Source organism: Eubalaena glacialis, chromosome 10 (assembly GCF_028564815.1).
Source record: "Eubalaena glacialis isolate mEubGla1 chromosome 10, mEubGla1.1.hap2.+ XY, whole genome shotgun sequence".
NCBI lineage: Eukaryota > Metazoa > Chordata > Mammalia > Artiodactyla > Balaenidae > Eubalaena > Eubalaena glacialis.
Window position 1 is genome coordinate 83,241,679 of NC_083725.1, and position 15,914 is coordinate 83,257,592.

At 38.9% G+C, this 15,914-nt stretch overlaps 1 protein-coding gene across 1 annotated transcript in view; it reads right to left on the bottom strand.

Annotated features, from left to right (window-relative positions):
• Window positions 1–6,390: 6,390 nt before the first annotated feature.
• Window positions 6,391–15,914, bottom strand: part of TPH1 (tryptophan hydroxylase 1) — a 29,557-nt gene continuing 20,033 nt past the window's right edge. Inside the window, exons 6-12 of the mRNA XM_061203742.1 lie at window positions 13,956–14,023; window positions 13,614–13,810; window positions 11,150–11,285; window positions 10,318–10,444; window positions 8,508–8,603; window positions 7,387–7,520; window positions 6,391–6,874 (exon numbers count right to left, since the gene is read on the bottom strand). Of these exons, the coding sequence (XP_061059725.1) occupies window positions 6,700–6,874; window positions 7,387–7,520; window positions 8,508–8,603; window positions 10,318–10,444; window positions 11,150–11,285; window positions 13,614–13,810; window positions 13,956–14,023 (933 nt within the window). The 3' untranslated portion in view covers window positions 6,391–6,699. The remainder of the gene's footprint in view (window positions 6,875–7,386; window positions 7,521–8,507; window positions 8,604–10,317; window positions 10,445–11,149; window positions 11,286–13,613; window positions 13,811–13,955; window positions 14,024–15,914) is intronic.

Genomic DNA, 15,914 nt, shown 5'->3' on the forward strand with positions numbered 1-15,914 from the left:
CGGCTGACAGGACGGGGATTGCATCACCCTTTGATGGGGAAGAACTTGAGCCTGGGGAGGGGGTGGAAAGGGTCCTGACCCAGTGTCTTAGGCGAACTGTCTTTGGGCCCGCTTTGGTGTGCAGTTTGCAAAATCGGAGGGAGCTTCCTGGTGGGCGAGTGTAGTGTCTTGCATCGTTGCCGTCGCCCTCAGCGCCTGACACGGAGCGAGAATACACACCCCGACACAACTAAGGAGGCTGGTTCTCACTGATTCCTGCCGGGGCGGCCTTCTAACCCTCAGCGCTCCCAGCATGGCCCTGGCCCGGATTCCGATCATCAAGGTAATAACTTGGATAATAACGGGATAATTTTCACTCACCAAAAATTTTCATATAAAATGGCTTTTATCAGACACCCTCATACACTACCGGTAGGAGCTAAATAAGCACAATTTTTCTGAAGAAAAATGTGGCAAAGCATATTAGGAATATGAAGATAGATACTTAGGTATTTAGCTAGTAATTCCACTTCTATTCCTCTATCACAAGAAAAAAAATGGAACTATGCACAAACCCTTAGACTGCAAGTTATTCATTATGGGGTTACATATGATAGTAAAGAACTTAGAAACTACCTTAAAATCCAAAATCAGATTGATTAAATTATATAGCCATGCAATTGAATACTAGGTTGCCATTAAAAACATGTTCTGGAAGATAGTAAATAAGGGAAATATTCATGATATGTCGTTAAAGTAAATATACCAATTTTACACACACACACGCACACGCTGGGTGGTGGATTACAGGTCATTTTTATTTTCTTTTTTGTACTTTTTGTACATAACCCACATTTTCCAAGCCACACATTATCTTGTGGGTACAAATGGGGTCACATTAAAGAAGATAATCCATATTCAGTAGTTCTTGACCCTTCTACTGACACAAGCCTCCAGTACTCATCACCGTTTATGCCTGGAGGCCCTGAGAAGTGTCTCCCTGAGCTCTTACAGTCCTTCCCATTCTTTCACTCCACCCACTCCTTGGTGTTTCTGCCTTAAGACCACTTAAGGGCAGCACCTCACCTTTACCTCTCCAGCCTGTGGCATCTTGAGAACAGGGAGGACCATGCAAATAAACATGCAAACTTTAGAAAGGCAAAGCAGCTCTTCGTTCTCAGGAGAACTTGATGTGCAAAAACTATACTGTTTGCTGACTGTTTTATGAGTGGCCTTTTTTATTCTGACCATTCCTTTTAAGCATGTGTAATAGTGTAAAAATGGGACCCTTCCGATCTCCATTTTGGCTAAGACCCTAAGGTATTAAGTGCCAATACCTCCCACATTATAGAGTGAGATACAAAACCACCAAAGCAGAACTTGTGAACGAGGTGTCTAGAAACCAGTGTATGACCTGCAGGCTATGAAAGAGGTTGGAGAGGCTGAGAGAGAATTCTGATAGGATGTGTGGCGGTAGTTATCAATGTGCTGTGAGTCCTGCCCATCCTGTGTCTAAGGAAAGGCATGCGTCAGCAGGGCCACTAAGAGAGCTTGGCATGTATCTCTCCAGACTGGGGCCGGGCAGGTTGCTGTCCAGTTCGTGCTGAGAAATGTCCAATGGCTTGTGGCCAGATAACTGCTCTGAGAGTTCAGCAAAGAGATTGATGCTTTGGAGAGGTCTTTCATGCCCAGAGGTCTTTTATTTCTTTTTTAAGACGAAGAATGTCTGAGTATCTCCCATGTGAGTGTTTCCCAAGCATGAGCAAATTGGCCAGGGGATGGTTTTAGACCCAGTCCAAGGGAATTTCTGGAGAGCTGAAGGGACACCCACAGGAGAGTTGACTACTAGATTCCTAGAGGCTGAGTGAGATGAATTCAACAGCCCAGTCAGAGAGGTATGTTTACCCACATCAAGAGATCCCAGGGCTTCCCTGGTGGCACAGTGGTTGAGAATCCGCCTGCCAATGCAGGGGACACGGGTTCGAGCCCTGGTCTGGGAAGATCCCACATGCCGCGGAGCAACTAGGCCCGTGAGCCACAATTTCTGAGCCTGCGCGTCTGGAGCCTGTGCTCCGCAACAAGAGAGGCCGCGATAGTGAGAGGCCCGCGCACCGCAATGAAGAGTGGCCCCCACTTGCCGCAACTAGAGAAAGCCCTCGCACAGAAACGAAGACCCAACACAGCCATAAATAAATAAATAAATAAATAAATAAATAAATAAAAACTCACAGCCAAGATGGCATAAAAAAAAAAAAAAAAAAGAGATCCCAAGAAATAAGAAGCGGGAAGGTGTTTCAAAACACCCACAGAGAATGAGTCAGCATTAAATACTTACCAAGTACAGAAAGCACATATGCCAACTCACAACAGTATCAGACCAAAAAGAACTTCCTACTCCTCACCTCTCCTCCCCACCACCATTCCCAAACCCTGGAGAAGCCAGAGGCTTCTTGTGAGTAAGAAAAAAGGAGCAAGAAAATAAAGACGCAAAGCACACCTCTTCCTTTCTCAGTTCTAGAGAAGAAGAAAAACTTTAACCTTAAAATCTAATGTTTTGAACTTTTACACTGGAATTTTAAAATACTGAAATCGGTGGTGGGGGGGGGGTGGAGAGGGAGATTAGAAGCTAAGGACTTAGAGTGAGCAGAAAATTCAAGACAGGGACCTGAGATTTCATCCAAAGGGGCAAGAAGGAACTACCCAGAGTCAGTTTTCATAGAGAGAGGGTCTGGAAGGATACAGTTTTTTCCCAGTTTCATCCCTTGAATATACACGCATCAATTTATATTAACTGTAACTTTAACTTACAGTTATATTATTATGTTATATCCCATAATACAATTTCTTGGAAGTGTTGGGATGTGTTGAAATGCAGCTACGATTTCACCTATGTACATACCACTGACTAGCTCTTCCCATTAGCAGCTTGGTTGAGTTGCAGTTCTTGAATGGAGCTAGATTTAAATTGGTATCACTTTCAGGTGATTTGTCTCCCCATAAGAGGAAAATATAAAGTATTTCAAGTATACAGAGTATCTCTCTATACTATACAGGTTAGGAAATTTTTTCTTTTAGATGATCTTATTTGATCCTCTCAATAGTACTGGTATGATAAGTATTGTTGGAATCGTTATTTTATAGATGAGAAAACTGAGGCTCAAAGAAGTTAAATGAGTTACTCCAAGGTCAGATTTCCACTTTAAATAAAGGCAGATTAGCTAGCTACAGACCAGTTCTCTCACCAAAAACAATTAGAAAAACTGGGGGAAAATATTTTTTAAATCTGTTTCAAGTCATCGGAGAGCTATCAAAGCAGCCAGAACTTGGAGGGCCAAGATCTAAAAGCTGAGAGATTATATTTGGCACTACTTTTCTGCTTGAAGCATTTGCTAATTAGCAAGCAGTGACTTGGAGCTAAGAAACTGGGCTGAAAGCAGCAGCTGAGACGCTGAGAAACTGAACAGTACTGTTAGCAATTTTATGGTGTCGGGAGGTGGGGGGGAATGAGAGTAAAGGAGGGGAGAAAAGTAGGAGTCCAGGGTCCCCAAGGAGAAGCCCTGGTACACAAATGTAGCTTTCCTTTGAGGTCCCTAAAGGGCTGCACCCTAAGAGTAGAGGTGAACTGGAAATAAACCAGCCCTCACAAAGACTGAAACGCAGCTTCAAGTTGGCTTAATCCCTGCTAGGACTAAGACGAGCTTCCCCTGCCATTATATGCTATCTGCTCGATGCAAAAGTTAATTCCCTCTGAAGGAAGATAAAAATCATCCAGAAGCTATGGGGATCTCTGATTAGGAGATTAATGATTCTTTACATATGGCTAATGTTTCTTTTTACAAGTCCTCTCACAACATAATTCTTACAATAACCCAGTAAAGTAGATTTAGCTCACTTTACAGATGAGGAACATGGGACTGAGACTTTATCAAGAATTCCAAAAAGTGGTTTCTAGGTTCCAGGTGTGTCTGGCTCCCCTTACCTCACATATTTGTAGGCTTTTTGAGAAGTATAAGGATCTTACAGATTTCTGAAACTAATGAAATTGCTAATATACACTTAAATCAGTTTTTAACATACATTTGACAAAAAAAATGCTTAGTGAGTACATGAATTTTGTGTCCTTTTATTATCCAGTTGAATAACAAACTTGCAAGTCATAAATGTATATCATATAGTAAAATAAAGACTAGACTGAAATAAGACCACAGTATCTTTATACATTTTCTAGAAATTAATATATGAACTCTATTATGTGTTCCTTTAGACAATTCCAGGATTTTTTATTTTTTCAGTTTGGAAGGCAGTTTAAAAATGAACTATAATTCTGTACACTTTGGTGTGTCATAACCACTGTATAACTCCAAATGACAAAATAGGCAGATTAAGAAATGCAGGCAACTGACAACCAGATTTTGGAGCATTCTTCAAAAAGTCAGGAAAATACCATCTATGTCTCTGAGTAATAACTCACTGATTAAGAATTATGAACCACACTTTTGGTTCAATTCTGTTCTCATATATTTGAAGAAATATATTTAAAATGCATGAAAACTCTAAGACTCTCAGAACTCCTCATTTACCAAATATCATAAATTCAGAGGTTAGAAGAAAGAACTGAAACCAATCATTAAATATTTCCATTATTCTGAAGATGTGAATTATAATCGTTGTGTCTTTAACATTTACTTTAGTGTGCTTTTGTCATAGAGTGATTTGAAATACCATCATTTAAAAATTCAATAACTATGATTATTTGCAATGATCAAAGTTATATGAAAATAACCAAACCAGATACAGTATGCATGATTTGTTGTTATTTGCTATCTATCATAGTTTGCTTCATAGATTTCCTTGCAACCAAATACGCTAACTATAAACTACCTAACCAATATTTCAAAAGGTTTTAGATTAGCTGACTTAGATCTAGTACTATCAAAGGTATACTTAACAGTTGATCAGCTATTAAAATTTATAAGTAATGTAAAAATCTGAAGTAGCATGAATTATTCTTCCTAATTCTATTTCCTTGTATAACACAAAATGAAATAAATTTTTAAGAGTTTTTAAAATAATTTCCTTTGAGGCCTAAAAAGGATTAAAATACCTAGTTGTCTGTTGAAATAAAACATGTTAAATTGTATTCAATTTGACTATTAATGTGAAAAAATTAAGGACACGGTCTTTAAATAGCTGATTAAGAATGGGAAATTGGCTGAAAATATGACCCTTAATACAATTAATAGAAATGAGATCACTGGGAGAGGAAACTGATGGGGCACAATATTCTGGTGATTCTGAGTTTCTTTTCGGACCTATAGAGTTTAAGATACTTGGCAGGGCTGCCATGTTGCATAACCCCATTTCATTCTAATGAATGGTGCCACAAGAAGTTACACAACATTGGCCTAATTCATGGGACATCTAGATGGAAATATCTGGCAGGCAGCTGGATGTAAGGGGCAAAAACTCAAGACAGATGTCAGGGTTAGAATTGCAAATATGGGAGACATACGAAATAAGAAAGTCATGGACACGGATGACATCTCCTGTGAACAGAGAGCAGAGAGAGAAGAGGGCTAAAGACAGAAACTTGAGGAAAGTCTTCCTTTAGTGGGTGGGGGGAGGAAAGGAGCAAACTGAAGAGACACAAGCCTATCCTGGGGATTCCAGCTTTACTGCTTTATACCAAGCCTGCTCCCTGTACTACACCGCTGTTACCACATAAAAGCCAGTGGTTGCAGCCTTCATTATTACAGTGTCAGTCCTAAAATGCTCTTCTTGGCTTTTCTTACACCATCTCTTCCCCATTTCCCCACACTCGACTGTCACGCCTGGCCTTCCTATTTATGGTCTCACCTTATACCTTGGAAATAAAGTGCTTGGCACTACTTTTCCAACTTAAACTTTGCACGCCTCTCATCTGTCTCAGTTTGAACTCTCCTTTTGACAACACTGTCTCCTGCTAACCTGAAGATAGTTTCTGGGGCTGCATGTCGGAGTTCAGGGCCTTGCAAGTTCCCTTTGGCCTCTTGAGTAGGACAGATAATGTAAAACATATGCAATGCCACAGAAAGAAAAGAGTTTCAAGGAGGATGGTCACTCGGGCAGGGGCTCCCTAGTGCCTTCAAAATAAAGTCACAAATTCTTCACCTGGACTTAAGGATTATACTCCAATCAACCTTTCTAGACTTAGATACTCCTTTTTCCCTACAAGACACTACACTTGAAAATAGACTATTTGCTCTTTACCAGGTATGTTTCATATGCAAAGGCCTCTCTGCTTTTGCTCAGGCTAGCAGCAGAGACAGCTGATCCCCTATTAAATTTGGGCATGTGAATGTGACCAAGCTTGGCACAAATTCAGTTATAAGTAAGCTATTGTAGAAATAAGAGAATCTTAAGTAACAATATGGATCAGCTCCATAATAACCACCAAGGTATTTTAAGTGATCATCAAAGTCATTTTACTCAAGAAGAACTGGGGAAAATAAAATTAGGCTATACTTCACTAAAGCTGTTACCAAAAGAAAAAAAAAAAAAAAAAAGTAGTGGCTAGAGTATCCAGGTACACATTTTCAAAGACTAATGGTCCATTAAGGAATGGGAATAGAGAATATTGTTTGGCTTCTGTTCCTCCGCAACCAGGTCATCAAGCAAAGCAACAGTTGGCCCACAGGCCTCTGAATGCTCAGATGCTTTCGGGGTTAGGACTGGCAACTGTCAGATGCTCAACTGCCTGCTGACTTTAGCAAGGGCATCACTGACAACATCAAGCTCATGCTGCAGCTCATTCATGGCACTGGTTATGCTCTTGGTGTCCTTCAAGATCTGAATACTCCGTGTATACGGATTATACTTCACTCCAAATGGACGCCTGATTGTTTTGGTAAATTCTCTATTTAAGAAAACAAATATGAGGCAATCAATTTCTAGGGAGAAAATGATAAAAACCAAATACTGTCCGTTAGTCTAAAAATTAACATATCTAAATCTTGTGTATACTTCAAGTCCTTTCTCAAATGCCATTAAGCTTTCCCTGTTCCCCTAGCTGGAATGAATTGCTCCTGAATAAAATGCAGAACAGTGTTTCATCTGTATCTCTTTAAGGCTTCCTAGTTGTTATATAGTAATTTGCATACAGTTTATTTTTCCTATTAGATTATAAACTCTCTGATAGGAAGGAATAGGAAGTAACCAATTTCTCAGTGTATCTGATTCATATTTGCAACACTGAACATCATTATAAACAACACACCCTAAATATTTACTGTGAAAGAGAGATGTGTTACAGGCAAAAGGTGCCTAGTGGGCTTCTAATTATCCAGCTGCTTACTTCTGTGACTTGTTACCATTATTGGACCTATCTTTTGCAGAGGAAAATTAAGGCATGAGGAAGATATACTTTACCTCATCTTCTCCTTTGCATCTTCAAAGCTTTCAGATACAAAGTAGACATCCTGAAAAGTTGTGATGAGACACTCCTGTTTGCAGGTAATCTTAGGATCAAAGGGCTTTACTTCCGCATGTCCAGAAAGTGCGTGCTAGAGGATGAAGAGTCAGTGAATCAAAGGATACTATCTATTTTCATGATCACATTCTACGCACAACTGCCAGAGCCAGCAAAACAAATGGCTTGCTATTCCCTATAAATGCCCCAAGACCACTCCATTGTTCTAACACTCTTCTCCATGTAGGAGGTACCCAAGGATCTTTATTTATTTATTCCTGCATTATGGCATCTGCTTTCTATTCTGCACTAGTTATTCCTATACATGACTTGTACGCACCAGCAGGTGGTAGGCTCCTTGAGAGAAAGACTGTACCGTGGACAATATTTCATGCACATCCACCACTCAACAAACATAAGTTCATTCCTTTATTGGATAAATAATACATCTCAAAGAATTCCCTAGAAATTACTGAAGTTGTTGCTAGCACACCAAAAATGGTGAGGAAACAGCAAGACTTTGTTTTAAAATACTTTTTTATTTAAAAGATATAACTACATTCTGAATAGTTATCTATATCTATTCAGAAAACTTAGGAAATAGAGAAAAATGCCTCTTAGGTAATGTTTACTGCCACTCCAAGTATTTTCCACAGTAAGCTCTTATTGAGATCCAGAAACTAGGGCTTCCCTGGTGGCACAGTGGTTAAGAATCCGCCTGCCAATGCAGGGGGCGTGGGTTCAAGCCCTGGTCTGGGAAGATCCCACATGCCGCAGAGCAACTAAGCCCATACGCCACAACTACTGAGCCAGCGCTCTAGAGCCCATGAGCTACAACTACTGAGCCCGCGTGCCACAACTACTAAAGCCCACGCACCTAGAGCCTGCGCACCACAACAAAGAGTAGCCCCCGCTCGCCACAACTAGAGAAAGCCCACGCACAGCAACGAAGACCCAAGGCAGCCAAAAATAATAAATAAATAAATAATAAAAATAAATTAATTAAAATCCAGAAACTATTTCAGGTCGTATCAATTACATTAAGTGAATATGGTTATGTGCAAAGATTTACAGCTCTTACTTTGAGTTCACTGATGGAAGAAAGTAAGCCGGCACCGAAGACTCTTAGCTGCCCCTCTTGTTTACATAGACCAAACTCCACAGTGAAGAAGTAGCACTGCAAAAGGACATCAGTATTACTTTCACATCCTGAAGGACTCAATTTAAAACAAATTACAACTCTTAGTCACTGACCCAAAGTACCCTGGAATAAAATCCAAGATCCCCAGGATAGCTCACAAATATTTCTACAATCTGGCCTCATTCCAAACGAGACTTCTCAAACTTTTGTTCCCAGAACTCTTTTATACTCTTAAAAATTACTGAGGAGGGACTTCCCTGGTGGTCCAGTGGGTAAGACTCTGCACTCTCAATGTAGGGGCCCAGGTCCGATCCCTGGTTGGGGAACTAGATCCTGCATGCATGCCTCAACTAAGAAGTCCGCATGCCGCAACTAAAGATCCCACATGACGAAACGAAGATCCCGTGTGTGGCAACTAAGACCCGACACCGCCAAAATAAATAAGTAAATAAATAAATAAATATTTTTAAAAAATTACTGAGGACCCCAAAGACCTTTTGTTTATGTGGGATAGAGCTAGCTATGTTTACCATATTAAAAATGTAAACTGAGAAAAATTTAAATGTTTACTAATTAATGTCAAAATTATAATAAACCATTTTATGGTAACACAAATAACATTTTAATCAAAAGTAACTATATTGTACAAAACAACGGTGAGAAAAGTTACATTGTTTTATATTGTCACAAATCTTTTTAGTGTCTGGATTGATATTATTTAATGTCTGGCTGGAAAACAGATGGATTCTCACATCTGCTTCTGTATTAAACCTGTCACAATAGGTTGTTTTGGTTCAAGTATGTGGAGAGAAGTCAGCTTCACACAGATAAGTAGTTGGAAGAGGGTTGAATATTGTAATAGCCTTCTCAGATAATTGTGGCTATTCTTCTTTGACACAACATCAAAACTCAACAAGTGGTAGTTTCTTAAAGTACAGCTGTAATGTGGAATCTGAAACCATATCAATGAACTCTGTCTCTCACATTAAAATCCACTCTGCATTTTGAATGGATCTTTTACTCAAGGACCCTGTGGGGTCCCCAAACCACAATTTGAGGGCACTGTTCTAACCATCTAGTCTATTTCACACCACCTCCCCAACTCTCACACACTCTGCTCCAGCTTCTTATCATTTCCCCAGGTACACTAAGCACCTCCTGTTTTTCCTTGTGTGCCCTCATCCTGAGATGCTCTTCCTTCTTTTCCTGGCAGGTGAAAACATTACTCATCTTCCCAGGGCTGGTCCAGATGTTCATCTTCCATGAAACCTTCCCCAGGCAGTTCTCTGCACTCCCAGAGCACCCTGCCTGAGCTTCTCTACAGACTTGCTCTCATTCTAACATAAGTGTCTGTGTATAAGTTCCTTGAAGGTGGGAACCAGGCCTTATTCATCTTTGTATTTCCAGCATGTCTTGTACCTAGTGCTCAAAAATATTTTTAGCATCATTTTTAGGGAACCTATCATTTTTACTAAAAAAAGAAGGTATACCAACTGTTAACATTATTGTATTCTAGTGTTCTCTGTTTCTCTGCCTTTTTTTTTTTTTTAAAGCTCAGGTCTTCTTTGGATAAGCCTTAAATTTTTACATCTTCCTTTAATGTTATTTAAATTATTTAAATTAAATTAAACATGAGCAAAGACAAATTTTCTAATGCTCATCTTGAGTAGGTACTTTTAAACTACACAAATGCCCACATCCCACCCCAGTTAAAGATTACTGATCTATACAGCTATTTCCAGATTTATACCGTTGCCAGTTTTTGAACAGCCTCTTCTGAAGCTCCAAGAGAAGCCAGGCCAATTTCTTGGGAGAATTGAGCAAAACTAGGTTCAGCCAAAAGGGGGACATGACCCAAGAGTTCATGGCAGGTATCTCTGAAAAAGAGGTACAAGTTGTCACACTGTGACATTTAACATAAATGCATAATCAACCATTCAATCAAATCAAAACCTGATCTTACTTTTATTCAAATTGATCAGGTGGTATTACTTTGGAAATGGACCACAAAGGACACTATTACAGTAAAGAAACTATTTTGGTTCAAAATCTTGGCCACTCACAAACACACATACGTAAGTTCATACAAATACGCACAGACATCCACATGTCAACCCCTCCAACCCCCAAACCAGGTCTCTGCTCAAATGTGACCTTCTCAGTCAGTCCTTCTCTGATCACCCTTTTCAAAATAGAAACACCCACACACACACAACTCTGTCCCCTTTCCCTACTTTATTTTTCTCCATGGCACTTATAACCATCTGAATTTTATATATATATATATATTTACTTGTTTGTTTATTATCTATATCTCCCATTGGAATATAAGCTCTATGAAGGCAGGAAACTTTGATTTTTTTCAGTCTTACATCCCCTATGCTTAGGACAGCACTTGGCACCTAATAGGTTGTCAATTAACAATGGTAATAATAATGGTTAACATGTATAGAGCATGGAACATGTATTACATGCCAGGCACCATTCAAAATGCTTTACATGTGCTAATTCGCTTGATCCTCACAAAAAATCATGACGTAGGTACCATATTGACGGATGGATGCTGCAGTAGAAGTACTTACGGCTCTGGGGTATAGAGGGGATCTGAACTGTGTCTCACATACTGTGTGCAGTGAAAAACTCGAAAGGCTAAACCTGATAAGAAATCTCTTGGTGATAAGTAACCAGCCACAGGACGGATGGAAAAACCTGTGCGCTCTGCAAAGCAAAGGAGAAAATCTTCACTAGAATAGACTATTTACTGCAACATTTTAATTCTGCCAGTGGCACCAGGTAACACTTTGAGGGAGAACATGAAACTAAAATGTATCATACATTTTAGTTTCAGGGAAGTCATAATTATTAAGCACTTACCATGGCCAGGCAATGGGTTAGATTTTTTACACATCACATCTCCTTTCATATTTACAATATGAGTTAAAGTTTAGTCTCCTCATTGTGACAACTATAAAACTAAGGCTCAGAGACTCAGTAATGTGCCCAAGGCCACACAGTAGATGATAAAGGTAGGATGAGAACCCAAGCCTTACACTGCACCTTGCTGTCTCCCTGAAGGGCTTAGACTATCCCCTAGACAATCTTACTTTTCTTTTTTAAAAAAACTCACTAACAATATCTATTAATTTAGATCAAAACCATTTTTGAAACTATGTCATTTTTAGCCAGTACTACCTCTTGTAGTTTCTTTATTTTATCTAAACGTCATTCCGCAATACCTGAGTCTGCATGCCCACTGTAAAAGTCACCTTCCGCTAGGCTGCAGTGGCTCTGGGGACCTCTACAAGCTCTGATCTTGTCCTTCATTTCAAACTCTCACACTCTGGTAATTCCAGTTCCACCTCAATGCTTTGTACTTGGATTCTCCCACTCCGATGGGCAAAAGAATTTTTCACAAAGATGGAAATGTTCAACATCTAGCCTATTGCTAGCCACTAGCCACATGTGGCTACTGAGCACTTGAAATGTGGCTAATGTGGCTGGGGAACTAACATTTTGATTTACATTCATTTTATTTTTTTTAACTTTTATTTATTTATTTATTTTTGGCCACACCACTCAGCATGTGGGATCTCAGTTCCCCAACCAGGGATGGAACCCATGCCCCCTGCATTGGAAGGCAGAGTCTTAACCACTGGACCACCGGGAAGTCCCTACATTCATTTTAATTATTTAAACAACCACGGTTGTCTAGTGGCCACCATATTTGCCAGGACAGGTAGCCCCTTCCAACTCGGGTTTTGTTTGAACTGTCTTTTAATATTGGTTTCTCTCTTTGACACTTTCCCTTGAAACACCTTTAGCAACAAGCTCTGCAGCCTGCTCAAGCTCCAGACCCCAAGTGATCAGCGTTCAGTTTCGCATCTATAACAAGATATTTCCTCCAGATCGCATGCAAGTGTGATTTGATAACAACTTCTGTAGCATATGCTAGTCCATCTTTGTTAAGCCACACAAGGTCATGTGCTTTGGTTCTCTGCCATTCTTAATCACTATTTTTTTTAAATCTAGTTTTTGTAGGAACCACTTATATGAGTTCTTCCCTTGTAAAACCTATATTTCCCTCTCCTGTTGAGTTCTTAGTTTTGTGTATAGTGGTTGAGGAATGAGAATTATGGAATTGAATAAATATGTATATTTTTATAACAGTCTATATAATAAATTCAAAGATAGTAATTTCAGATCATGATGGAAATAAGATAAACTCCCTTTCAGTCAAAAACATAATGCCTATTTTTTTCCCTAAGGTTCTAATCTGCTGAGATCAAAGGGGGATATTTATTTTTCTTACATATTGTAGATCCTGGAGATCACTGATCCTTTTACTTCCTATACTAGTGAGAAAAAATAAGGAAGCCTGGACCAAGTAAGCATGATGAACTAAAAGGAGCAAAATTGTCCTTAGTCTTTGTTTATGCTTCTACTAACACATCTTCTTCTTTGGGAAAATGATAGAATCTTAGTGTGGAAAGGGGCTTCAGCGATCATCTACTCCAACCTTCCCGAAGGTGCCTGAATCTCCTCTATCACATCCCTCTAGTGGGTGTGGAACTTTTGCATGAACATCTCCATGGATGTGGAACTAACCATCTCATGAGCCTGTCCCATTTTCAAATGGCTCTTTTAACAAGATCTTCTCCATTTTGAACTAAAAGTTTGCTGTTTCTATCCGACTGTCCTTTACTTCAGAGCCACATAGGAATCCCTCTATAACATAAGATGACCTTCAAATATTTAAATAAATCTATAAAGTCCCCTAAATTTCCAGGTTAAACACCCTGAGAATCCTTCAAATTTTATTTATATGATACATTTTCCAATCCTCTTACAATTCTGCTCACTTTCCTCTACCTTTGCTCCAGGTTATGAATGTCCCTCTTCAAATGTGGTGCCTGGAGAACTGCCAGGACAGAATACAGAAAAATTCTGACCTCCCAAATAACTGGACTTTAGTCCTCTATTAAAAATTCTATTGTGATTGAAATGGAGTTCAATATTCCCCTTACAAAAAATTAATCAGTTCATTACCTTTTAAAAAGTTTGAGACATCTTCCAATTGTGGGATATTATCTTCCCGGTATCCACAGTATTTAGAAAGCAAAGGTAAGTTTTTGAGATACTCTCTGCAGGCATGGGTTGGGTAAAGTTTGTTGAGCTCTCGGAACACAGTTCCCCAGGTCTTAATCTCCTCTTCAGTGAATTCAACGTTAGGAATGGGGTCTCCACTAATGAGATAAAGAGAAGTTATCTTGAATTAGCATCCAATAAACAGTAGCACGTATCTTGTTTTCTATTTACTATATAGGCATAATTTACTCCATTTATTTCATTAGTTCAAAGTTGAATAAGTTATTTTTATAGTACACTTACTGTTTATAGTTCATAGCCAAGTCTGCAAAATACTTTCGTCTTTTACGATAGACATTGTCTTTGAAGCCCTGATAATTAAAGAAAAGTTTTTAAATATGCATACTAAAAAATACTTAACAAATGATTTAGAAAACATTTCATTATTATTCAAGTGACTATATTGAAGGGCTATATAGCTGTTATTTTGAGCAAGCACTGTTCAGAAATTTATGATCATTTTTATTTTAAAATCAACATTATATGACAGATTCATACGATAGTGGCTGCAAAGATAAAAGATACTAAAGATACAAAAATACTACAGTAGCTACAAAAATAAAATAGTTTGAGGAAAAAGAAAGCACCACCCTAGTTAAAATACATGGCTCTTTTCCAAGGGTGAATTTTTTCTTAATCATTTGACTACATCTTCAGTTATATTTTCCTGTAATTAATAACAAAGTAGTAATTACTAATATTTGAAATCATGGCAACTGAATCTAGCCTCAGATTTTATTGCAAAATGCAGACATATTAATCATTTGCAGAAGCAAATAATGATAAAAAAATAGACAAAATAGTAACATTAGAATTTATACCTATGAAAAATATTTAAGAAAAAACTAGACAAAATAAGGCATCAAAAAGCAAATCTTAGGAGGAAATAGCCAATAATACAAAATAGGAAAGAAGGGGAGGACACTTGAAAGGAAAGAATGAGACTTGTGTGTTTAACACAGATTTACAAGTCCCTACTATGCACCTGGCCTTGTGCTGAAATTCAGAGAAACACAGCACAATCTGGGTCTTCAAGGAGTTTATTTTAACCAATTATTTTGAAACAATATGGTAAGTGCCTTATTAGAGACAGGCACAAAATACCACTTGAACTCAAAAAGAAACTCATAAACCAGAGTATGCGAAGAGGGTAGTGGGGGTCAGGAAAGGGTCCCTAGCAATGACTCCTAAGCTAAAAGAGGAGTGGAGAGAGCCAGGTGGAGGAGGACAGAAAGCACAGCACCAAGGACAGCGCAGAAATGAAAAACAGCATGTTGCGCCTAAGAAAATACAGGTAATGCAACGTTGCTGGAGCCTGGAGAGTGAGGTGGAGTATGGTGAAGACTAGTTACGGGTCTGCTAGTAAAGGTCTGTTTGAGAGCTTGGATTTTAGTCTTGGGGTAATTGGAAGCCATTGGGTTTTTTAAAAAAAAAAAGTAACAGCTTTATCAAGATATAACTCACATACCTTAAAACTGACATTTTAAAGTGTACAATTTAGGGGGGTTTAGGATATTCACAGTGTTGTGCAACCACCTCCACCATAATTTCAGAACATTTTATCACACTGAAAAAAAACACCCTACTCATTCGCAGTCTATCCTCATTTTCCCTCACCCCCAGCCCTGGCAACCAGTAATCTACTTCCTGTTGCTATGAATTTGCCAGTTCTGGATATTTCATGTAAAAGAAATCACACAATATATGGCCTTTTGTGACTGGCTTCTTTCACTATCACAGTGTTTTCAAGGTTCACCCCTGTTGTAGCATGTTGAGTAATTCATGCTTTTTTTATGGCCATTAATATTCCATGTTGGGGACATACCATGCTTTACTTATCCATTTACCAGTGGATGGATATTTGGGTTGTTTCCACTTTTTTGCTACTATGAATAATGCTTCTATGAACATTTGTGTAGAAGTTTTTGCGTGGACTTATGTTTTCAATTTTCTTAGATCTGTACTGAGGTACCATTGGTGGTTTTTAGGCACAAGAGGGATAACGGTCACACTGAGGCTTTAGATCGTTCTAGTGACTATGAGGAGGACAGGTTTGAGGCAGCAAGGCTGGAGGCAGGAAGACCAGTTAAGGGATGTGGTAGTAAGAATAAACAAGGAACAAATTAAAGAAATATTTTGGAGGTGAAAATCAGCAGGACTTGGTAGTAGGTCAGTAAAATTGATTTACACACCTTTCCATAA